The sequence below is a fragment of the Leptopilina boulardi genome, unplaced genomic scaffold (genome assembly GCF_019393585.1).
Source record: "Leptopilina boulardi isolate dan_hultmark-lab unplaced genomic scaffold, ZJU_Lbou_2.1 LbouV2_30, whole genome shotgun sequence".
NCBI classification, from domain to species: Eukaryota; Metazoa; Arthropoda; class Insecta; order Hymenoptera; family Figitidae; genus Leptopilina; species Leptopilina boulardi.
Window position 1 is genome coordinate 2579877 of NW_026137863.1, and position 26844 is coordinate 2606720.

Below are 26844 nucleotides of genomic sequence, written 5' to 3' on the forward strand. Positions count from 1 at the left end.
TTTGGTTCCAGTAAATATTTATTTGGTTCTAGTAAATCTTTATATGGTTCAAGTAAAAATATTTATTTGGTTCAAGTAAATATTTATTTAGTTCCAGTAAATATTTGTTTGGTTTAAGTAAATATTTATTTGGTTCTATTAAATCTTTATATGGTTCAAGTAATAATATTTATTTGGTTCCCGTAAATATTTATTTGGTTCAAGTAAATATTTATTTGGTTCAAGTAAATATTTATTTAGTTCCAGGAAATATTTGTTTGGTTTAAGTAAATATTTATTTGGTTCTAGTAAATCTTCATATGGTTCAAGTAATAATATTTATTTGGTTCCAGTAAATATTTATTTGGTTCTAGTAAATCTTTATATGGTTCAAGTAATAATATTCATTTGGTTCCAGTAAATATTTATTTGGTTCTAGTAAATCTTTATATGGTTCAAGTAAAAATATTTATTTGGTTCAAGTAAATATTTATTTAGTTCCAGTAAATATTTATTTGGTTCTAGTAAATCTTTATATGGTTCAAGTAAAAATATTTATTTGGTTCTAGTAAATCTTTCTATGTTTCAAGTAATAATATTTATTTGGTTCAAGTAAATATTTATTTGATAATACTAAAGTAATCATTCTAGGCAGACACTTTAATTTCTTATCATTTATAATATATAGGTAACATTTATTTTCAAATAAATAAATTAGAAATCGCTTGAGAACATAAAATAGGAAATATTATTAGTTATTTACGATCGCAAGTGAAAAATATAAATTAATTAATAGTAAAATTAGGTCAAAGGAATTTACTGCGACAAAATCCCAAATAATTCCATGTGAAGTGAACACGGTGCTGTTTCATTTGAATATGATTATATACATATACAATATATATCTCATAAAGCATATATATATATATATATATATATATGTTCAGGGATCTGATGTTAAAGTTCCCATTATATTGCCACACACTCATATGGTTATGTTCATGCATGACAATGTGATGTCGCGAGTTCCTGTACCTTTTTACCTTTGAAGCTTGTTAATTCACGCATCAACGGGAATATTACCAGGTACCTGACACGAAATTTCCGCTTAGAATTAAATTACTTTTCCCCTGCGTGTGAGGCAATTTATCTCGCGAAATTTTCTGATAATCTCTGAAATTACCGACTATTAAGAATAAAGTAAAAAAAAAATAGCAAAAATTAATTAAATATTATTTTTTTTACCTAAATTAAAAAAATTCTTTTTGAATTAACAACATCTTATTCCGAGGTCTATAAAGACAGTCGCAGAATTGGCATTTTCTATTAAATTAATTACTGAAACTAATTTTTTTTTAATGTTTTTTTTTTTAAATAAAATTATCTCAGTTATTACTTGAACGGAAATTTTAATGTTATTTTCTAATGAATGACCACTTCTTGTTTATATAAACAGGTGTGATAGTAAATTTCGCTTCACTTTAAAAGCCTTTAAGCATTAAAGCCCCGTTATACTGCGCTTGGTTTTATTAGGTTGCATCGTGAAATTCTAATTGAGTGGACTTAATTACGGTTGACGCGTGTCCCACATACACACAGCAAAATACGTATATAGTGTCAGGACATATCTTGTATCTAAAAGAAACAGTGACAAATTAGTCAAGTGTCACTTATTTTATCGGCCTTTTATATAACATGCAATCTCTTGCGAGCTTTACGTCTTATATTTAATATAATAGCCACGCGAAACAGTGTTTCATTTTTTTTTTTTTTTTTTAATATAATTCCATTTCAGATACAATTTGACTAACAAGACAAATTACATATTTATCGAATTTTTGTATAATAATTTAACATGACAGTAAATTTAAAAAATTGAAATATATAAAAACTTTTCCACTATAAAAGATAATTATTTTGCATAAAGGAAAATCGATTCGTGTTTTTTAAAAATGTTGTAACGGTAATCTCTAGATGAGAATTATAGAGCGATAAGAAAAATTAGATATGCAAAAAAAAAAGTTGTTTTGTGTAACTGAAATGGAATTGTGATCGGTAGGGTATTATTATTTTCTTACTTTGTAATATTTTATTCTTTCATAAAGGAAGTATACTTCCTATAACTGAAATCATTTCTTCTAACTTCTTTTTTATATTCCAAATTTTTTCAAATAGAGAATTTTTGTTTCGAGTTCTTTTATAAAAAAAAAGAAAAAATGGTTAGCACAGGATCTTTCTTTATACCTTGCAGAAATTTTGCCAGGGCGAAGATCGGGGCCGGATTAGGCTGCCCTATTAGTGAATGAAACGCAGCGCTTGATGTCGCCCTGATTAGAAAATCCCCATTTTCTGGTCGCCCTGATTTGTCCCTGATCAGCGTTTCATTCCCTACTAGGGCCTTGGTAGGGCAATTTCTTAATTTTTTCGAATTAATTTTGAAATTGTAATGCTTTCTTGACATTCTGTATATAATTTTGAATTAGGTTCTGTAATCGCTAATTAGATTCAATTAGGATTAAGATTCTCCAATTAGCGAGAGTAAAGAAGTTTGACTTTGGTAAATGATTTGCGCAATGTTCCCGCACATACAATATCCATCACCAGCATCCGTTCCTATGGCTAACTATAACAGTGCGGGCACAGAACACCGGAAGGAAATCATCACTACCTGACTAGAGCTTGAGGGCAATGGACAATGAGTTATTACCTTCTGGCTTTGCAATAGTGCCACATGCTAGACGACGCATTATGTTGCCACATTCAAGCATTTCGAATAGCTTCGCTAGGCAAAAGGGTGATTTTGGATTGTTATGCTTGCGTCTCATGAGGTACTTCATTTTCATTATACAAACATATAGGGTCGATTATATAATTTCACTTTCACTTTATCGTCAAAGAAATGACTATAAACTAGGTTTTTTGAATGTTTGTCTTTCTCGAGCAAGTTTGTAACAGATTTGGCCCATGCTAGCACAGAAAATTAAGAGTTATTAAAATAAGCTGCAACGCTTATTATTTTAAACCAATTTTTCTTATTTTAATCCATTGTGGTATTAAAATAAGCAAAATTGGATTAAAATAATAAGCGTTGCAGCTTTTTTTAATGCCTTTTAATTTTTTGTGAGTGAAACTAGTGTCTACTCAACTTAGAGAAAAACTTATCAGAGCTTTGTCAGTTTTAGGTTATTCAACTGAGAAAAATATGATATTGAATCAACAGTATTTCTGCTAAAGGCATAAAAATTATTGATTCTGAAGCATATGCTACAGATTTTGTCAAAAAATTGTATAGATTCTATAGCATACGATTTTGAATCAATAATTTTTATGCCTTTGGCAGAAATGCTGTTAATTCAATAGCATATATTTTATAGAAATAATTTTGAAATTTTTCACATCGGGGATTGAACTCAGGACCCTAGGAACGCGAGCCATGTACTCTGACCACACAGCCATATTCTTTGAAACAAAGATTATAAATATTAGCGATTTTAGCTTTGATTATTTCAATTAAAGAAATAGATATTATTATCTGTAGAATATAATTATGAATTTTTGTTTAATTGGCTAGAAATTTGCTTTTTTTTAGAAAAGAATAACTAGTGGAATTTTTCATAAAATGATAACGTACTGTCTTTAACATATCTCTCTCTATATATATATGGAACATTATAGTCTGCTAATGGTGCCTCGTATTGCTCAGCGATTAAATTGATTAACGCATTAGGTGCGCAAGAGCTTCGTCGAGTTACAGTGAGAGACTGAAATTCAATTAACGTTTCGCTGGCTCTAATATAGATACAGTTCAAATCCAACTCTTAATTTAAAAAAATTTATAAATTTCGCTTTATATATATATATGTATATTGATTTCTCATGTATTGAAATTTATTTCTTAATCAATTTTTACTCTCTAAATCTGAATTTGTAGTTTTCTACTAATGAAAAAGTGCGTATTCGTTTACCAATTGAATTAGTAACAGTTTTGACTAATTTTTAGTAAAAATAACTACTAATTGCTAATAGGAAACTACTAATTCATTAGTAAGTCGTATTTTTTACTTTTTCAAATTAGTAAGCCGATTTACTTCATGAATTAGTAGTTTTCTACTAGCAATTAGTAGTTTTTTTTACTAAAAATTAGTCAAAACTTACTAATTCAATTGGTAAATGAATACGCACTTTTTCATTAGTAGAAAACTACTAATTCAGATTTAGAGATTATATTGATTATACACGGAGGAAAAAAGTAAAACATTTAACTATCTGAGCTAATATTTAGCAATCTCGGCTAATATTTAATTACTTTAACTAAATCCATTATTATATCCTCTCTAAATCTGAATTAGTAAAAATGTTTACTAATTTGAATTAGTGACTCACTTTTTGCTTCTGAATTATTAAAATTTTACTAATTATTAGTAACTTTTACTAAAAAATTAGTAAAATTTAACTAGTTCTAAAGCAAAAAGTGTGTCACTTAATTAAATCAGGAAACATTTTTACTAATTCAAATTTAGAGAGTCGATAACTTTTGATAGTAAATCGAATAATTAGCTTTCACTAACTAAATTAAAAAAGCTAAAAAATTTTTTAATAAAACGAAATTCTGTTAAATGCAAATTCAAAAAATAATTCTAATTCTAAAAAATAATTATATCTAATAAAATTATTGAAAATTCAAATAATTTTTATATCCTGCGCCTCTTGAGAAAGGTGAAATATTTTTTCGATAAAGTTCATCGCGCCTCGCTGTTAATATTCACAATGATGACGGTCACATCAGAGTTTTTGAACCCCCAAATGCGGCCGGTAGTCAAGTGTAAATTCGCGTAAATTTGTTAGGGTGCTGTAAAAATAGAATAGAAGGGTATAGTTTGACCGGTCCAGAGAAGGATGTAAAGAGAGGAGGGGTTGAATAATGTTCCTGTTAAACGGGGAAGCTGGTCATCGAGGGAACATAGCGTTTATGCCGCATCAGAGTTCGCGAGAATTTATTCCATTGCTCTACTATATAGAGGGATAAAGACAGAGAGTGAGAGAGAGAGAGAGAGGAACTTCATAGTGATGAACGCTTGCATTAAAATGCTTGTGCGTGCAAATGTTTGTTGCTCCAGTTTGGGGAATATTATCCATTTGTCACTATATCGTTCTGTGTTGATCATTAAACAGAAAATACTCATGATTAGATACATATATGTTATATATATATATTCCACTATATATATATAGTTTGTGGTGTGTGCTTTTAATGCGGTATGCAGTATACTCATTATAATCGAGTGCCAATTGCTCTCTCATCATTCTAATTTAGCTTTCATATTTTGTCAGGGAAATTGTATTTCACAAGTATATTTATTATATTTGTTTATAAGAAAGTAGTTTTTCGTGTTTCGAATTGAATTATTTATTATTTGCAGTATATAATATATTTTATTTTGAATTCATTATAATGGTCAAGTTCGAAAATTTTCTTTTCCCGTTTAAGTCAAATGGTTACCGCGCGACTATTCGTTCGAATTGGATTTCAGCCAAAGCTCCATTTTCGTGAATTGTAAGGTTTTCGATTCTCACTGGTTTTTCAACCCCCCCCCCTTCTCGCTTTCTTCTATTTTCACCACACGAATTTCTTTCGTTGATCCAATTTTATTGGGAAAATTTTCTTTTGTTGCCGTTTTGATCAAATTTATTGCTTTTTTTCCATATACAAGGAATTAAATAAGTGACGCTCCACGAAAGAAGGGACCTTTCGTCAACAAAATAGCTTATGTTTGTGATTTTTTGAGTTTAAAATATTCAATAGAAACTAATTTTAAATTGACCTATTCTCTAAATCTGAATTAGTAAAAATGTTTACTAATTTAAATGAGTGACTCACTTTTTGCTTCTGAATTAGTAAAATTTTACTAATTATTAGTAACTTTTACTAACAATTAGTAAAAATTAACTAATTCTAAAGCAAAAAGTGAGTCACTAATTTAAATTAGTAAACATTTTTTACTAATTCATATTTAGAGAGTAAGAAATTTTTTTAGCGAATCATATTTGGAATATACGATACATAAATAGAATTGTATTAAGAGATATATATGTGATAAATTTTTCATTACCTCGCAAGACACATTTTTTTTTACACATGTAGATATTGTTATATACATAGGAGGAAATGACGGAAGCACTCTAGCGTGAAATTGAAATATGTCTACGGTTCGAGTAGACATTCCGTTTTCCGGTTACAAAATCTGAGACGCGCGGCTCTTTCTAGGTTGCAAACAGGAGGCGAGAGGGGTATAAAAATTACACACCTACATCACAAACAACTTGTGTAAAGTCGGTCCTTCTGTATATATACTGAATCATAACCATGTCTATCGAGAAACCGAAACGGATTGAAACGATCGATATTGATGTCGATATTTCAATAATGTTCCACTAGCATATTCTATCCTCTCTTCAATATGTATATATATTTTTCTCAGCAACATGATTTAAAACCAATCCCCTCTATTGAAATATATATGTATTTGGAAAATCCAAATTTTAGAAAATTTGATAACATTTTCAAAAAAATATCGTAATAAATATGGGTCATTCTTTGTTAAAAAGACATCCTCTCTGCCCACAATAGATATAATTGAAAAAAAGCTCTATAAGGACTTAAATTAAGGAAACTTTTGTCTATTTTTGTTGCGGTATGGCACTTTTTAAATATTAAACATAGGGAACCACAAATGTTAAAAAATACCTTCAATATTATGAAAAAAAACTAATATTTTTTTTTACTGCAAGGTTAAAACTGATTAATTCGATTATTCGAATTGATTACCGGCTCAGAAATCTATATTATAAACTGATGGTAAAAATCAGAAAAATATGATATAAAAAATTACCGACATAGAAGTCTATATTACAGTCTGATGATAAAATAGAAAAATAAAAATTACCGACATAGAAATTTACATTACCGACTGAAGGTAAAACAGTCGGTAATTTTTTATATTATAATTTGTCTGCTTTTACCATTAGTCGATAATGTTATTAATGTCTTTGTTATCAAGTACCTTAGAAACTGTGTGGGATTGATTTTTATTTAAACAAATGTTTGAACCTTGTATTAAAAAAAATATTACTTTTTACGATAATATTAAAGTTTTTTTTTTAACATTTGTGGTCCCCCATGTTTAATATTTAAAAAGTGCCATACGGCATTAAAAATAGACAAAATTTGCTGTAATTTAAGCCCATATAGAGGTTTTTTAAATTAAATCTATTCCGGGCAGAGGGGGTGTTTTTTGACAAAAGAATGACCCATATAAAATTTTATTTATATCTTTCTGTTTGTTTTTATATTCTGTTTGTCATTCCTTCTTTCGATTTTGTCAAATTAGAAATATAATTTTATGATACAAAAAGCAGAAAATAAGTATATAATAGGTGCGGGTCGATTTTATCTGGACCTTGATAATCCGATAATAAGGGGAAAAATAAGGTATAATTTGTAGGATAATCTCTTTGCGGATGAGAAATCAGAAAATTTTGCTTCTCTTTTGATAAATATATATATATATATATATATATATATATATATATATATATATATATATATATATATATAGAAAAGTGAGTCATATTTAATTTGCCCTTTCTCAAGAGCGACTCTAATTAATATACTTGTGTATAAGCCCTCAGTGTACCAACTTTGGCAAACATTTGTTGGTAAAGGGAGAGGGAAGGGGGGGGGGCGAGGGTGAAGCTATACACAATGAATTGAAAAGAAATCGAGTAAATGTCGTTTATAATTAAATTCTAATTAGAAGGTCTACTCATTTTCATCAAAGAAATATAATACCTCCTCGTTTTATCCATTTCGATGTGCCCTCTGCAATCACTTCGTAAAATATACATATACCTAGTTTGAAATGTTAGTAGCGTAACTGACGTAGATGAAAATAAATGAAACTCGCGAGTTTCAAACCCTCAGCACATGATGGAAAATGTGTATATGTGGTAAGCTCACATTTCACTCGAAAAGTAAACACGGGCGTGACCCTAAACGGTTTTTCTTCTTCAGTTGAAACATTCATCTCTCATAAAGAATTTCATATTATATATAGTAAATGACCCATATATTTTAGATTTTTTATATTAGTTAAAATAATCTCAATGACAATTTTTATATTTTGCCTTTCTTTAAATTATTTTTAACTGTCTGGTAGGAGTTTTTTTTTTATCATATAGTTAAAATAACTGAGGTGATTTATTTTCTTTTCTGTATATCAATTATTTTGATAGTCTGTCTGCTGGAGCTTTTTTTTTTTGAAGATAATTTTGTTTCATCGATTTGAAATATAAGAAATAATTAAATGGCATAGCTGAAAATTTTCTTGAAAATATCAAATTGAGACGAAAATTTGTATATCAATTTTTTCAAATATTTCTAAGTTAAAAATTCGTTTATGAAATTTTATTTACAATTTTTAATAAGTTTCTCTCTCTCTCTCTCTCTTTTATTATTATAAAAAAATTGGAAGTACACGTATATTGAGGAAATAAAATAGCAAGTTTGCTCTTGGTAAAATTTGGAAATGTTAGTGTAACTTTTTCTTAAAAGGGTAGGCTGTGCTTTTTCCAATCTTCTGGTTCAGCGGGTTAGGTGGATTAGCGGTTGGATTTCCGGTTTTACGAACCAGAAGATTTCTTCCGGCTGTTTATAGCCTGCAGAAATAAGGAGCGAAATTAGCTCGGATAGAAATTGAAAGATGAGAGGAAGAGGAGGGGGGGGGGGGGTGGCAAAAACGGAAAAGCTCTGGAATAAGGTGAAAGTCGAAATTACCAGAGGCTATATAAGACAAAAAAAAAAAAAAAAAAAACACCCCCCGGTAATCAATAAATAAAAAAAATTCATTAATATAAAATTAGAATTTTTAAATCGAATTTTTTTAATTAAAATTTAAAAAAAAAAACTAATAACTCAAATTTGAATTTTGATTTGAATTTGTAATAATTAATTATGATATCCAATGAATAAATTAATCTGATCTAAAATAATATATGCAAGATTATATATTATATCAGCGTTTGTTATGTATAGAGTTTGTTGGTTGTATATATATATATATATATATATATATATATATATATATATATATATATATAGGATGTTGCTTTTGAAGTAGGAATATTAGTGTGTCAATAGAGCTTGCCTCGACTAATTAAACATTCTTCTAATTCAAGGGACAAGCTCCAATAATTCTTGGCAGGATCCCTTGTGAATCGGTTGTGCACAAGAGCATCTTCTCGGAAAACAACGAAACCCCTGTTGATTAATAGTGTGCTTGAACGTATACCAACGTCTTTCTCCAAAACGAACGTTTTGCTATTTATCATTACATGGTTTCCACGTCCTATCAATTTCACCTCCTTGCAATGTATTTCATGACATTTTTTTTTTTTTTTTTTTTTAATTTCCACACATTTCTTTTGACAGTAGAAGATGAACAATTTTATTAAATGTTTGACGCAATGACCCCAAAATTTATATCGTTTCTATTTTTTCACATTTTTCTTAATGATAAAGTTATTAATTTTTTTTTAATCTTTATTACTGTTATAATAATAATTATTATTATTACAATAATAATTAGGTATAATAATTATTATTTATTATAATAGTAATAATAATAGTAATAATAATAATAATAATAATAATAATAATAATAATAATAATAATAATAATAATAATAATAATAATAATTTATAATTAATTATTAATAAATCAATTATTTTTATAATAATAATAATTATTATAATTGCAAAAATTATTGTCAATATTATTATTTATTTATTTAAATTTACAAACGGGTGATTATTATAATTTTCATTTGATGTTTTGAATTTTTCGAGATTTTCTTTATCGTTTTTTTTTTTTTTTTTTTTTTGTAAAAGAGAGATTCATAAAAGTTCAATCATTGGTTTTTGATGTGACTATATATATATATATATATATATATATATATATATAAAGAAGGAAAATATCGTGTTTTTCAACGATTTTCTAACTTAACTTTGCACTTAACCGAGATCAAGACTAAAGAGTTTCGACGACTAATGGTCGAGTTTCTCTCGCCTTCAATCCTTCGATGAGCCTCTTGTACCGAACGTGAACCAATAAAGGCTCTTTTTTATTTTTAGGGGAATCAATTCACTTTTAGACGTAATAAAACAAAAGCCACACCCCCGGCATTGGGAAATCAAAAAAGAATGAAACAATATACGCTCACTTTGGAAAAGTCACTATTGCAATTAAATCGTTTTTCAACTAAATGTAGTTTATTTTATTTATTATTATTTTTTTTTTTTATTAATAAATGACACATATTTAAAGTTAAAATTTGATTATACAAATCAAATTTAAAAGACTACAATTTTAATTTAAAATTTAATTTGGAACTGTAATTCAGTTTTCATTTGAGTTTACCAATTATTTTTTAATGAAATATTTAGTATAATAATAATAATAATTTTCATTTTGGAGAATATTCATATTTCTCTTTTTTTTTTAATTAAATTTGTTTTATTAATTTAAATCTATTATATTTTTTAAACGCGATGTTTTGTATTTTTTGATTGAACGAAATTCATTGAATTTTGTAATTTAAAATACAAATCGATTCGAACAAATGTATATTTGAACAATTGTGTCAATTATGTAGAAAATAATTGTAATTGCTTTGCGTTAATATTAATTATATCCGCAGTTTAATTGTTTTTAGTGAAACAAAACATTTTGAATCCAAGAGATATGATTTGTTTTACCTTATATTATATAAGGATGATAAATCTATACATCTTGGAATACTTATTTGTTTTGTGATCCATTTACTTGATTATACAATATATTTTCTCAGAGATGAGCGATTGTAATTCAAAAAATTCAATTTATCTTATTTATACTTTTATTATTGATGGGAAAAATAATTTAAAAAATTATTTTTATTAATTAATTATTTATGACTTTCATTTCTGATTTAATTACAAGTAATTAAATTGAAATGAGCAATTAAAAGTTTAAAATTAACAATGTAATTTCTAATATAATTAAAGTTGTAATTAAATTATAAAATTGAATTAAATTTTAATTTATATTAAATACGCCAATTGGAAGTATTTTACAAAAAAATTTTTTTATTTAACATTAAATTTTTTTATGAAAATATAGTATTCTTCTTAGAATTCTTTAGAATTATTATTCATTTAACGACTAACTAGGACCATCTTTCTCTCTCCTCGTCTCATGTCATTTGTCTTCCTCCGAGATAGAACTAAAGTTTCAAAGACCTTTCTAAAGTTGCATCCCTCGCGACCGCGAAATTAATGGTTTCCGCGAATTTAAAAAAACTAAATTACTTACACAAATGGGACTTCAATTTTTTTTTTTTTTTTATTTTTTTTTTATAATCAAGTTTTTCTCTTTTTGACGTTTCTCTAGTGGAGCTAATTACTTTTTAAAGTTGTCATAGAGGGCAGAAAAAAAATGATCAAAAAAAAGTTTATTAGAGGGAAAAAAAGGTTTTAAAAAACGATACATTTTATATATATATATATATATATATACATTTTTAAATTTGTTTTTTTTTTTTTATTTTTAATGTAAAACTAACTTTTAATTAAGTTATATTCAGTTTCATTCAAGTTTCAAATTTGTTATAGGATTTAGCAATATATTTTTAAAAGTACTTTTGTGAATCATATATATTTTTGAATATTTTGAAAATATAAACGTAATATACAAAAATAATACTGTTGCTCGAGTGTTTAATTAAATTTATTTTTTATAAACGAACTAATTGAAAATTAATTGAAAGTCCTTGAATTAAATAAAAAATTTATTTTATAAAACGAAAAAATATAAATTAATTGTCTTTTTTTAATTTAAATATGTTTAAAAATATTTTTTACAACTAAATTATTAGTTTTAATAAAAAAAAATTTTTCAGGCAAAATTAATTAAAATTAATTATGTAATATATTTAAATTGAAATAAATAATATATTTATTTTAATTATTGGGAAATTAAATTAGAATCAGAAAAATTAAAATGCCTTACATATTTAATTTGTCAGAAGTGGTTTAAACGTTTTCAGTGAAACGATACCGTTTTAGTCAGACTATGCACATTGAAACGAAATATCAAGTTAATTTTTAATTGAAGCAATTTTTTTTCATACAAAAATAAAATAATATTTTTTATATTTTAGTACAATTTTTGAAAATTTTATTTGTAAAAATAATTTTATAAAGTTATTCGTTTAATGATAAATTCTAATTTATTGACCATTGTTATCTTAATAGTTATTGGTTCAACCGTGAAAAAAGAAGCTTGGAATTTAAAAAAAAAATTTTTTTTTAAATTAATATTAGTAAAACAAAGTAAAAAAAATATTTTTAATTATTCCATTAAAATCAATAACTAATTTGGTTGAATTAACCGAATATTTGGTTAATTCAACCAAATCTTTTTCTTTCCTCATTTAAATTCTGTTTTTTTTTTGACTATTGTTTTTCATTTTAAAAAAATAGTTAAAAATATACTAATAAAAATAATAAAAATAAGTATAACAAATTAGAATACAAATGACATTATATAACAATGTTTGTTGAAGTAAATGCAGTTTTTTTTTTGCATAATTTCAGTTCGCATAATACTTATCATTCTCTTTAAAAGAATAGGTAGCAATTCGATAAATTTTAGATAGGAATAATTATTTAACCTTGCATTTAATTGCTATGGAAAATATAATTAACCATTATTTTAACCCGTTTTGAAAAAAAATTTTTATTTTTTTTTATTTTTATGACAAACGAAAACAAGTTTATACAGTGTATAAAAAAAAAACAAGAAATAAATCGTCAACGCTCCACTAGATAATAAAAGAAACCGTAAAATACAAAAAAAAAGACATTTTATAAAGTGAGTTTAAGACAGAATTATATTTTTAAAGTGCGCTCTTATAAAAAAAATACTTCAAGTATAAATTTTTCCCATCAAAATAAAAAAATATTGAAATATTTCAATTTTTATAACATCGAAATATTAAAATTATATTAAAACAAATAGATATAAAAAAAAAATGATGAAAATTAAAGAATTTGTTTGTATTATCAATTTTTTAATTGTCTCACAATATTTATTAGTGATTGAGGCTAAAAATAAATTAGATATAACAGCATTAAAAAGTGAAGAAGCAACATTGGGTACATTGGGTTCTGTTTTGGGTCCTGTATTGGGATTGGTAACTGAGGCAGAATATAATGCAATGTTAGCTAAAATTATGGCTATTCTTGAAGATCAAAAAAATTTTACCGGTATAGTGGATAAACAAAGTACAAAGTCACAGGCAGATTTTCAAAGAGTGGATAATCGAATTGATCGACAAAATGATCAATTGCAGGAAATGCGTGCTAAAATGTCAGAAATGTCAAGTAGCTTAAAAAATATACTTCTCTTTCAAAAGGCTTTTGCAGAAATTCAAAAACTTAACACAGATTTAACAAAATTGGATGATAAACTCGATAATTATTCAAAAGTTCTTGATTCAATTATTAATGCTCTCAATAAAGGTAATGGTGTTACAACAACTGAAAAAACGCCAAAAAGTGCATAATAAAAAAAAGTTAGAAAATCGTTTATATAATGAAATAAATAATAAATTAAATATTGACAATAATTGATGTTTATTATTAATCACAATTCACATTATGAATTTTTTTCGTTAAATTAAATATACTGGTTTGCTGAAAAATAAAAATTTATTATTTGTGAAAGTAGAACAGAAATAGAAAGTAAGATTATTAAAAATGACAGTTGTATTTTCAAAGTTTAATTATTTTTTATTTTTAAATTGTGAAAATTAAATAACAGTGACCTATCACTTATTATTAAAAATATTCTTTATTTTGACATTAAAATACCGGCTAAAAATAAATGACAAAATTGGGTTAGTTTTAGTTTTCTATATTTTTTCATTTATGAGGGATTTATCTTTATTTAATTTTCTTTTTTTTTTGAAAGCATATTAAACAAAAAAAAAAATTTATTTGATTCAAATAATCTATACTTGACTATTATCAAATAAATATTTATTTGAATCGAATAATTTTTATTTTGAATTGTATTTAGACCAATAATTATTTTGAACTACTATTTAATTGTCTCAGATAAAAAATTATTTGCTGCAAATAAATATTTATTTTAATAATGTAACGGAATATTTGGATCAAATAAAAAAAATTTTTTTTTTCTGTGAAACAATGCCCCATATAAATTTAATTGAAATCAAGTTAGAGTTTTAATAAATTCATATCCATTCAAATATATAGGGATATATAACAACAGAATTGGATACTTCAAAGGATGGTTCTGATTTTACTGTGACGCAATTATTGAATATTGTGAGAACAGTCCGCCGGTAGCTAAAAGCATTTTCGTTTTAGTTGCGTGCAATGGAGTGGTTAAACGTTATTTATTCACACCTGCACTTTACTTGATTCAATAGATTTATATTTAAATCATTTCCAAAACCCCAATAACATTAATTTATTATATTGGCCTAATAGTGAATTTGTGTTTAGATGTTATTTTTGGGACGTATGATTATGTTATTAAAAATCATTAGTTATAATTTACATTTTATCGAATTTTTATTTGTCCTAATTAGTTTTTGAGACGAATTTTTATTTGTTCGAATTAGTATTTTGCATAATTTACATCAAAAAGCGATTTTCTATATTAAAGAATTTTTATATAACCCAAAAATTCACTACATAGAATTTTTATTTCTTCGAATTTTTATTTGTCAGAATTTTTATTTGCTCGAATTTTCATTTAAAATAATAGGAATTTTAAAGAATTTTTATTGGGTAGAATTTCGCATTGAATAGAATTTTCATTCAGATGAATTTTCATTTATTCGAATTATTATTTGATATAATTTCCATATAATCGATTTTTTATACTACAGAATTTTTACTTAACCGATAAATCATTTAATAGAATTTCTAATTGATATAGAATTTACATTTGTCCGAACAAACAATCGACAGAAAGATTTCGGCGCGATTTTTAAAATCAACCAATCAAAAATTATCCATAAAATTGTGATTGGTTGATTTTAAAAATCGCGCCGAAATCTTTCTGTCGATTGTTTGTTCGGACATTTGAAAATTCGGACAAATGAAAAATTCTATTAAATGATTTGAATCTGAATCATCTGAATGAAAATTCTATTCAATGAAATTCTACTCAATAAAAATTCTTTAAAATACCTATTATGTTAAATGAAAATTCGAGCAAAAAAAAATTCTAACAAATAAAAATTCGAAGAAATAAATATTCTGTGGAATGAATTTTTGGTTATATAAAAATTCTTTAATATAGAAAATCGGATTGATGAAAATTATGCAAAATACTAATTCAAACAAATAAAAATTCGGCTCAAAAATTAATTAGGACAAATAAAATTCGATAAAATGTAAATTGTGACTAATGATTTTTAGAACATAATCATGCGTCCCTTTTTTTTCTTCAAAATTTTGTTTCCTATTTTGTTTTATTGTTAAGATTTTCTTTGTTGGTATTTTTTTTTTTGGGTATTATAATTATTTGGAAACCTAGTTTGGAAAATGAGGTCAGCAAAACGAGGAAAATATATATATATATAGTGTTGCTTCTCCTTTAGTATATATAAATATCGTTTCTGTGTTTGAATATCGTTGAGACACCAGGACCTCCATAAGATGGATGGGGTACAACTATGCTACAGTCACGCGCCAACCATTCTTAGATTTATGTTCATGTAATGTAGTTTCCCTAGTAGGCGGAACTTGCTTTAGGTCACTTCGTTTCTCAATTATCAGAAACGATGAACTTACACCGATAAATTGCACAGTGTCGCGCCTTCCGACCCAAAACCACATCCAGCAGATTGAAATTAGTTTCAATAGAAGACATCTAAATTTCAGAATTATATATATATATATTATTTTCCATTTCATTTTTAGTATTGACTTTTAAATTTTTTTCTCCTTTTTTTAATTTCGATTCGATTTTAATTTAATATAAATCATTTTCTTTTAAATTAAAACGAAAAAATTTTCAAAATTCTTCAAAATCAAAAAGAAATTTATTCGGAGTTTGAATTTTTTTTAGGATTTATATTTAAAATCAGATTAGATTTGAATTATCTAACATATTTTACAATAAAAAGTGAAATAAATGTTTTTGTAAATGTTTTTTTTTTTTTTTTTTTTGTAAAAATAGTTAAAAGTTTAAAGCTTTCATAAAATCTTGCTACGAGATTTAAGAGCTTTTTAATTCTTTCTCAAGTTCATTTAAAACGTAAATTCTTGGAGAATCGTATTAACGCAGTGCAGCATAATTGTGAAGTTTTTTTCCTTACCTCGAGATATAAGAAAAAGTTGAACAAACAAAAAAATGTTTGAAATGTTCCGTGACGTTTTATTTCTGCATATTATATAGAAAAAGTAAAAATTCTCTGGTGAAAAAAAAAATTTATTTGAATCAAATAATTGCTATTTGATAAATAATTATAAAAATAATTTTTTATTTAAATTAATTTTTTTTTAATTAGTCTTTTTTTTGTATTTTATTTTTAAAGGTTGAGTTTAAAATTTTTTTTCCCGTGCTTCGAAATTTAAACAAAATGAATACGAAAGTATGCTCAAAGCAGTTTCTAATTTGCCATTTAGTTCAGCAGGCAATTACCAACCTTTCCAGTTTGCAATGGCGATCAAAGTTTAATTGTTATCCTTATCGAGCATAGTTATAGCCTGCAACAAACTCCCGAGTAAATCGCGAGGAAAATCACTTGGTGATGAACTATTTACAGTATACATACAATACAAATACAAACTCAATTTTGTCATTAATTGAAAAAGTATTTTGTATATTTTTTTTTTTTATAAAATTAGAATTCTAATTGAATTGAAATTCTGATTAAATCAATTAGAATTAATTTAATTATAATTTTAATATTTTTATTAATTTATGATAAATTCAAATTATTTATTAGAAAATTATTTTTAATATAAATTGAAATTATTTTGAAAAAGTAAATACGTATTCTTATAAAATTCGTGAATTTATTAATAATTTTAACAACAATCACTTTATATATCTTCTTTTTTTGTGGTCTATCATGAAATGCATTTGGTCAGAGCTGCAACGTTTCGCCTCAATTTGCGATTCAAACTTGAGAGGTTTTGCTCGTTAGCAAGTTATAGGCGTTCAATTACATTCAACCTAAATGGTTAGAAGTTCACTTATTCAAAATCGATTTAAATCGAACACGATTACATAGAGAGTTAACTTTACTAGTTATTGACGTACCTTAAGACGAAATTGAAACTTCAAAGAGTTAAATTAACAAAATGAAATTTCAATTTAAAAATCTAGTATTTTTTTAATTTTTCGATTTTACATTTTTATTCGAAGCCAAAAGAATTTTTTTTAATCTTTTTTGAGGGAAAATCATTCACAAAAAATAGAAATCATTTATAGTTATACATTTTATTTATTCATAAAAATTATCATCTAAGTTATTGGCTAAAGTTGATCGTTCCTTTATAACTTTAGAGTACAATGCACTTAAAGATATTTTTTTAAGGTGTATTATTATTGGACGATACAAAAAAAAAAACACATTCTCAACTGTGGAATGCTTTCACGCACTTTTGAGTACATAGTACTCAGAAAAAAAGTAACATGTTCACTATATGACTAATATTCTCACGAGTTTGGTAAACCAATCTCAAATATACATAATCATCGCTTCACAGTATACAAATTGCAGAAAAAATATATAAAATATTTATAATAACCATTTTATATTGATGTTTGAAAAAACGGCAGGGAAGAAGGATCGAAATGTTGAATTTGGTTCAAATAATTCCAAATTACCCTGAGTTTTGTTGATAAAAAGAAAAAGAAATAAAAACGTAATTTTTTATTTCACTCGTTTTTGTTGTCTTTGTCGATAAATATCGTTGACTGGTGGTGGTGGTAAATCTTCTTCTTCACTATCATCACCACCTAATCTTGTTCTTCTTCGTTTCGTTCCAATTGCTGTTCCGTCATTTGCTTCATCAACTATCCAGTGAACACTTTTTGCCAGGTCGAATAATTTTGTGTCACAACCATTGTCTGATATTGGTAGAGGAGCTGAAATAAATAATAATAATTATTATTATGCTTTTTTTCTAATTAGTTTTATTCATATTTCTGACGCTATTAATTTTAAATCGCTTTTTTTCCTCACTTTTCATTTGAGAGATTTATTCATTTCGAAATTTATTCGAATACTCATTCTTTCGAATTTTTTTATCTCTTTGGAATTATAATTTTTTTTTGGAATCTAAATTTCGTTTGACAGTAGGGAAATTTTTTTAAAATACTAACCGTGCTCTGGTAACTGAATTCTACTAAACACGTCCATTAGTAAATCAATTGTAACAAATGGTCCTCTGAAACATCCTGGTGGTGGTAAAATAGTGCACAATTGAGCTGCCGCTGGAGGCAAAGGAAATACACCACCTGAAAAAAAAGTTACAAATTCTATTCTTCTTTTCGTATAATTTTAGAATTATTTTATTGTTTTAAATCTAATTAATATTATTAATATTTTATTACCTGGTACCGGATGTTCACCTGGCAATGCATTGAGTTTTGGCTTAAATGGAATCATTTGCGATATGTCAGGTCTTGGCAATGAAGCCAAAGCTTCTTCTTGATCAGGAATTCGTGAAACTGGTCCAGTAGAATTTCTACTTATACTTGATACCTCGACGTAACCAATCGATCGTAATTCCATTGCTGTACAGGGATATAAATCCAAAAACTTGTAACGATCTACCAATTGAGCTGTTTCTTTACCTTCAAACTCTTTAATCTAAGCGGATAAATAAAATAAATATTAGTTAATTTAAACAAAAATTGATACTTTCTACTTAAAAAAAAAGTTTTCTCTTCTACTCACCTTTTCTAAAACAGCACTTCGTCGTTTTTCAACTTTAACAATACTAGCTAAATCTCCAATATTCGATTCGAATTCGAGAAAACGGTTCCAAATATCTCTGTAAATATCATAAAAATAATTAATTAATAAATCTTCATACTTTTTATTAGATGAAAATATTTTATCACTTACACTGATTTTTCTGGTTCTAAACTACCCGATGATAATACTCTCTCAAATAATACTCTTGTATTATTGTCCTCTGAAATACAAAACAGATTTTTATTTTTTTATCTAAAATTGAAATTAAAATTTAAAATTTATAATTTATATTCATACCATTTAAATGAGACAAGTAATCTATATAGCAAAGAATATATTCTGGATTGTCGCCAAATTTCTTTAAGCCTAATTCAAAAATGCGGAATGCTATATTTTTGTCTTTGGTACAATAATATTCCATTAGAGCGGCAGCAACATAAACATGATGCTTGCATCTCTGATCTTCACGTGCTCTTTTAAAAACTATTCTCGCCGATTTTATTCCTTCGGCGCGTCTAGCAAATTTCATATATTGAACATAAGCCTAAAAAATTTGAAAATTATTTCACTAATTAATTATCGAAAAAAAATTATTTACAATCGATTGTAAGAAATTAAAAAAAAAAATTTTTTTTACAAAAATAAATTTCGTATTTTTCTCACCAATGTGGGATCAATATCGGCGATATCGAGAAATTTTTGATAAATTTGATGTACTTTATCGTATTTTACTCGACCCTCTTCAAAATCGGCGTGCGCAAAATAAAGTAACATATTTTTTGAAAGCAATGTACTTGTTGCTCTTTCAAACATTGTCGCTGCCTCATCGCTAAGTTGTTTCGATGCATTAACATCACCTTTTTCAGTGAGAATTTTTGAACTTAATTCAAGAAAATGTGCGGCTTGATGCCAAACTGCTGGATGATGTCCAAGACACAATAAACATTGTTCAATGGCAAACATTACTCGTCGCGCTACCAATGATGTATCTTCCGTTCTCAATGGATTACTTCTTTCCCAAGCAATATATTTCTTCCATAATTCAACCTAAAATATTTTTAAAAATTTTAGAAACGTTCTTTTTTTAAAAAAAAATTCAGTTTAGAGAGAGAATTTTTTTTTACCTGTTTTACTTCATCTGGATGTCCAGTTGGAGGAATACTTGGAGCACTTCTGTTTAAACCTCTAGTTACAGCTTCCAATTCTTTAGCGACACGTCTCGCATTCATATAATCCCTTGATCTTTCAATTGCCATTTTTTCGGCAATAATAGGATTTATATTTTGTTCAAATGCCATGTAATCCTTCCACAATTGTTCCATATTTATCATTGGATTCACCACTCCTCGTTGGTATACCTAAAAAAGAGAAATTTATATTTTAAAATATTTTTCTTTAAAGTATTTAATTCTTTTACCCGAAGTTTAAAAAATCAAAAAAAAACTCTCACCTTTCTCACTGCGCTGATTTTTTGATTCTCAGCATATGAACCCACAGCTTCGACACTTTTCAAAAACATAACGTAATCATTCCAAATGCTAAAAGAATGAATGTCCATTCCTATTTTTTCCAATGCAAAATCGTACGCTTGTGCCATTTTCTCTCTATATGAAAAAAAAACAAAATTAACTATTCTTTTTTCTAATTAAAAATTTTACCATTAAATTTATTTTAAAAATCGAATATACTCACTTATATGTTGTAAGGCTCGCTTTTGTCTCTTTAACGTATGAAAGATACAATTTCCATAATTCGATATTTAAAATTTTCATAAGGCACCTTTGGAAAAGCTGTTTAGAGAAAGAAAATAATTTTTGTAATGAAAAGTGATTAATTAAAATTGCGAACAAATCGTTAAAAATAAATTGTTTTTTTTTTTTAACATTATTTGTTCGATGAATAAACAATGCGTCGTCCACCCAACTACTTACCAAAAAAATTAGGCAAGTTTTCAAAAAAATGAAATACAATATATATATATTTTTTTATAATATAATAAAAGACCACAGAAAAAATCGAAATTCCATTTATTTAACATTATTACAGTAAATGTTTTTAAAATATGGGTAAAAAGAAAAAAGAATTGACCATGGTTATTAATTATGAATTTGTTTTATTGAATAAAACATAGATAATTAATATTAATATACGAATGAATTTTTTTTAAAGATTCTTGTAAAAAAAAGTCCCACAAAAATTAAAAATATATTTATTTATTCATAAGTGGGGATATTAAATTTAATAAATAATTTTAACGCGGGATCTAGAAATAAATGATCCCAAGACAGAGAAAAATTAAGACATGTTGAAGCAACATAATGTGACACAAATTTTATTATCTTTTCCTCTAGTTTCAATATTACGTAATTTTAATATCACTTTTCGAATAATTTTTTTAATTTCAATTTTATATTTCAATTATATATTTTTGAATTTTACATACTTGATATTAAATTTTATATTATAAAATAAATCAATTGTTAAAATATTTCATATCGAAAATTAATTTTTATTTTATGAATTTTTTTTTTTTTTTTTTTTAATATTTGTAAGTTTGAAAAATTGTCACATTATCCTACTTCGAAAAGTTTCTCGACAATTTGAGTATTATTTTTTTTTTCTTTACTCAAAAAATCGATGAAAGGATAGGTTTTCATTTAGATTCGCGCAGTCAGTCACACAAAAACTCAAATAACAATCATACCATCAATATTTTACCCAAAAAAAAAATAATGAATTTTTCTTTGTAAAAAACTTTAAACTACAAATTCGATATTGAAAAAATTTCTACTAAAAAGAATCTTAATATTTTAAACTCATTATTAAAAAATGGTACTGCTTTTCAAAAAATTATTTATAATATTATTTATAATAAACATTGCCTTGAAATAAATAACATCGTGTTAAACGTTTAAAAAAAAACTAGGAAGGAAAGGCTGTGAAATTCAGAAAGTTGTCTTCTTCAAAAAAAAGTTCCAAAATGAAAAATATATTAAATTATTTCCCCAAATGATCGAAAATAATAATTTAATGAATGAAGAAAACAACCTCCCAAATATACCAACAGAATTGCAATTAATTAATAAAATAAGTAGTTTGTTTTTGTGAGAAAGTAAAGTCTTTTATTCACCTCACATAATTTGCAAAGTGTCAGAATAATGTTGCACTTTATTACCATTGTACAAATAACTAATACCCTATTATTTAAATAATGTTAAAAATGTTTTTGTTTTTTTTTATTTATTTACAAAATGTTGTTCAATTAAAAAGAGTAGATAATTTATAAATATTAACTATTTTACAAGGTAATATTTAAAGTTCTAAGTTTTTATAAATATTTTTTTTATATCTTTTTTTATATTTTAAATATATTATTCCTATTTATTTATTTTTAATATTATATTTATTTACAACATTTTACAATTTTCAAAAAATTGTATTGATAGTATTTAAATATTTATTTTCTTTTAATTAAGTTCCACCTAAATAAATATTAAAATTCAATTTTTATTTATATATCAGTAATATAGGCGAAATGCTCGATTTAAATGAACAACTAAAATACTAAAAAAAAAATACCTTTCTGTGGATTCGAATGTTTTTTTTTACAATAGCAACCAAATTTCAACATACCTTTTCAACCTTTTCAAAGTTCCTCATTTTCATCTGCAAACAAAGAGAATATTAATTATTAAAGTAAATTTTAGTTTTTATTATTTTATCTTCTTATAAAATATTTAATTTTTCTTTAAAATTGTTTAAAAAAAAAATTTGTTCCCAATTTTAAAAAAATATTTCAAAGTTAATGTTTTTATAAAAAAAAAAAAAAACATTTAAAGTACCTCTTGTTCAATATAAATTTTCCAATAACGTCCTGCAGAAGGATATACTGTAACAAGTTTTTCAAAAAGGGGTCGAACTTCAGTGATTGGTCGATTTTGTGCTTCTCTAATTAATATACTCCATGCTTCAAGGTCGTAGGACGATTCATCAATTGTTTTTTGGGCTCGTTGTAGTTTATCATTTCCCCAGTCCTGTGAATAATTTAATTTTTTTTTTTAAGTAAAAAGCATTAATTAATTTCGAAAGTTGAGTAATTATTATAAATTATTTCTTTGAATTGGCAAATAATTTCGTATCTAGAAAATTAATTATTCAGTATACATAAACCATAATAATTGTTATGTAACTATTTTCAAGGATAATCACATAAAATAGGAAATGCAAGTCAGGATCTAGAAATTCAGTAATTAGTAATTAATTGCAAGTGGTACTTAATTAGTTAAATAGTAATGAGTAAATAATTATTATTTCATAATATTATAATGAGAAATTAATGCGTCTTAGAAATACATTTTGCTGTATTGTATTACTTCTAGGTTTACAAATACATATACAAACAAAATGACTTTGATGTAAATATAAACTTTATTTCATGCATTATTAGTTTTTTTTTTGACAATTTCAGTTAAAACATTAAATTATCCAATTGTTTAATTATAGTTTAAAAATGTAAATAGTTAAATATTAAAATTGTAAATTTCAACAAATAAAAAAGTATCAGAGACAAAAAGAGTGAGGTTAGAATACTTGTTATGCTTGTGTACTTACAATTTCCGCTTTTTCTTCCGTCATTTTGACGATTTTTATTCTTTCAAACGTTCACCAAAATGTGCCTTTTCTTTTTTTCCTCTTTATTTATAATTGCAGCGCAATTATTCACAATTAAACATATGCGATAAACTTTATCTATAACAAGTTGAAGCTGTGAAGGCTGAACTGTCACTTGTACCAATGGAGGGAGAACAAACCTCCAGTGTTGCCAATCGTTAAGTTAGGTCGTTTGGCGCGAAATTTGAATTTTTTTTTTAAATTCCACTTTTAATTTGATTCATAAGTAATTTATTTTTTTAAAGACATAAAAATACAATTTATTAAAATAATTTGTTTATAAAATAGCGAAATATTTTTTTTTTATTATATTTAGAAACTGAAATAATTATCAGCAAAGGTTTATGTTGCTTTGTAACTTTGTTTGTTTCTCTAGAGAGGACACTACTTGTGTCTTAATTGTTACTAAATAATAATAATAATTCGAAATAAATAAAAAAAGAGTAAAAAACATAGTTTTTTTTAAATTTCAATTTAAAAAAACCATTACTTGATAAATAAATAATACTGTATGTAAGTAAAAAAAAATGTTTTAGTGTATAATGTATTCAAAAATTATTTTACAACTTTTAGTAAAAATTTAAATATAAATAAATTTAAAAAAAAACGCCCCCGGGTGGGCTCGAACCACCAACCTTTCGGTTAACAGCCGAACGCGCTAGCCGATTGCGCCACGGAGGCAGTTGTTCGTCACTTTGAAATTACATTTGTTAAGCTATTGTCAACATTTTTTACATTAAAATTTTTTTAATTTTACTAAAATTCTTTATAATTATATAATTTAATATATATAATTATTTTATACAGAAAAAAAATTGTAAAATATGTTTTCAAATCTTTCTTTATCAATTTTGTTTTATACAGAGTTACACGTATGTGAATCGGGTTGGCTAACTTCAGGCGCTTTTAAAATTATTGGATTAATTTAATTTAAATTTTCATTACATTAAATAAAAATAATTTTTATTATAAAAATGTAAGTAGGAATATCTTTCATATTTGTTAATTTTTTTTTTTTTTTTTTTTTTAGTGAAACAGAAAGTGTAATTTTTGTTGCACGTTTACTGTATAATACACTCACATTAAATTAGAAATTAACTTAAATGCGACTTGATGAAATAAATGAGGTCAATCTAATTTTCAACAACAATTTCTTAAATTGAGTCGTATTCAATTGGAGGAATATCTTTTTTTGAATTAAGATCGTTTATTTTTTTTTAAATCAGTGTAGTAAACATAAAAAAAATTTATTTGATTCAAATATTTGGTTACTTGATTATTATCAAATAAATATTTACTTGAACCAAATAATTTTTATTTGAGTTAATTAAATAGTATTTGTTTCAAATACAGAAATTATTGATCAAAAGACAATTTATTTAATTCAAATAAAAATTATTTCGTTTAAGGAAATATTTATTTGATAATAATAAAGTAACCGATTATTTGAATCAAATAAATTTTTTTCTCAATGTAATTAGTAAGACAGCATTTTATAAAAGTAATAATATAATTTCCAACTGATATAAATAATTGGAAATTATTTAAATGTTAATATTAATTGATGACAGAAGAAAATAGTGTTTTTCTCATGTGATTATTTTGACTAATCATCGGACAAGTTTGTTGTAATTAGTTTGTGTATATAAATCTAGTTGAATTTTGCAATGCAAATTATAGTCGATAATATGGAGATCGATTGACGTATTAAATATTTCACTATATACAATTCGCGATGAATGAACGTGGAAATTATTGGTTAAAAAAAATGTTGAATTTTTTTCCGATGCTTTAAAATGATAGGCCGACATAGGTGGACAGGCCCATTATGCCACACAGTTGCAAAGTCTAAATAGATCGATTAAACATATAGCAATTTGCATTTAAGCGTAACTAACTTAATGGAAGGCTTGCAGATGCATAATATGCAAACTCGCGATACTCATTTGCCGTTTGCGCCTCCTAAAAGTTATCTGAATCGCACTATAGAGAAAAAGAGAGAGAGAGAGAGATGTAATTTTAATTACACTCACAAAATAATCTATTAGATCGTTAGAGAAATTATTTAATCATATATACGAATTAAAAATTAATTTTATATTTAAAAATAATTTTTTTTTAATTTTCAGATGTTCGTTTCTCGATGGAAAGGTGTTGCAGACATGAAGGAGATCTATGAGAGCAGTTCAAAGTGAGTCAATTCAACTATTACCAATTCTTAAAAATTTTAAAAATTAAATATTATTGAACTTTGGAATTTAAAACTCATTTTGATATAGAAAAAAGATTTTCTTCAAATATATTTTTAAAGAATAATTTATTTAACATAATTGATAATACTATAAAAAAATGAACTTTTGACTTGAATTAAGACACACTTGGCTAAGTGTCGATAATGAATCTCGAAGTTAATTAGCCCTTAAGGTGAGACGATAGGTGGTTCGTCGTGACATACCGATATCTTGTGCCTGGCACTCCGTAGTTAGTCAAGCTTAAAAGAAACGTCACGCCACTTGTTACTCGTTAGAGTTCACGATGCCATCTTTACGAACCATTCGGTATGCCTCTCAATAAAATAGTCACATTCAAATCAAATATTTTCGCACTTAACAATATTCCGGTAAATATATTTAGTTATATTGTCATAAAAACCGATCCAATTCCAAAATATTTGACACTGATTACAGAAATATGTATATATGAAAAATTAAGATAAGGAAATTTTATAAGTAGAGAAATTAATATAGGTAAACAATAAGATGCGGTATTGTATATATATATAAACTGCAAAGTCATATATTAGAATAAGACATTAACAACCCGCAGGTTGTTGAATAATCTCAGTGTATGAATCTTTTGGTTGTCAACATCAGAGAATATTGCGCGATTATTATATTGGGCGGTGGTCCCTCGTTATATCCGGGACATACTTATCCATGGATGCGCATCTGATAGAAGATGAATTCATAGCGACCCTGATGGTCCATTTAATACTGACATGAAGAACAGGGACAGAGAATATATATATGCGAGTTAATAGGTCAATACGGAAATATCTTGTTAAAAACAAGTTAGGTGTCGTTCATGGTTTATAAACATTATCGCTCACTCATTTTTTTAA

The 26844-nt window shown here is 25.7% G+C and overlaps 1 protein-coding gene and 1 non-coding gene across 2 annotated transcripts; both read right to left on the bottom strand.

Moving 5' to 3' along the window:
* Positions 1-17550: 17550 nt before the first annotated feature.
* LOC127282450 (protein suppressor of forked) lies at positions 17551-23834 on the bottom strand. The gene is made up of 13 exons (XM_051306687.1): positions 23664-23834; positions 22895-23086; positions 22686-22718; positions 20745-20842; positions 20503-20656; positions 20177-20410; positions 19716-20099; positions 19350-19596; positions 19203-19272; positions 19032-19128; positions 18686-18944; positions 18455-18589; positions 17551-18217 (listed from the first exon to the last, which is right to left on the bottom strand). The coding sequence occupies exons 1-13, from the start codon at positions 23685-23687 to the stop codon at positions 18003-18005; spliced, it is 2142 nt and encodes a 713-aa protein (XP_051162644.1). The 5' UTR covers positions 23688-23834; the 3' UTR covers positions 17551-18002.
* Positions 23835-24330: 496 nt separating this feature from the next.
* Trnan-guu (transfer RNA asparagine (anticodon GUU)) lies at positions 24331-24404 on the bottom strand. Its single transcript has one exon. It is a non-coding gene; the product is annotated as a tRNA-Asn (tRNA).
* Between the last annotated feature and the right edge of the window lie 2440 nt (positions 24405-26844).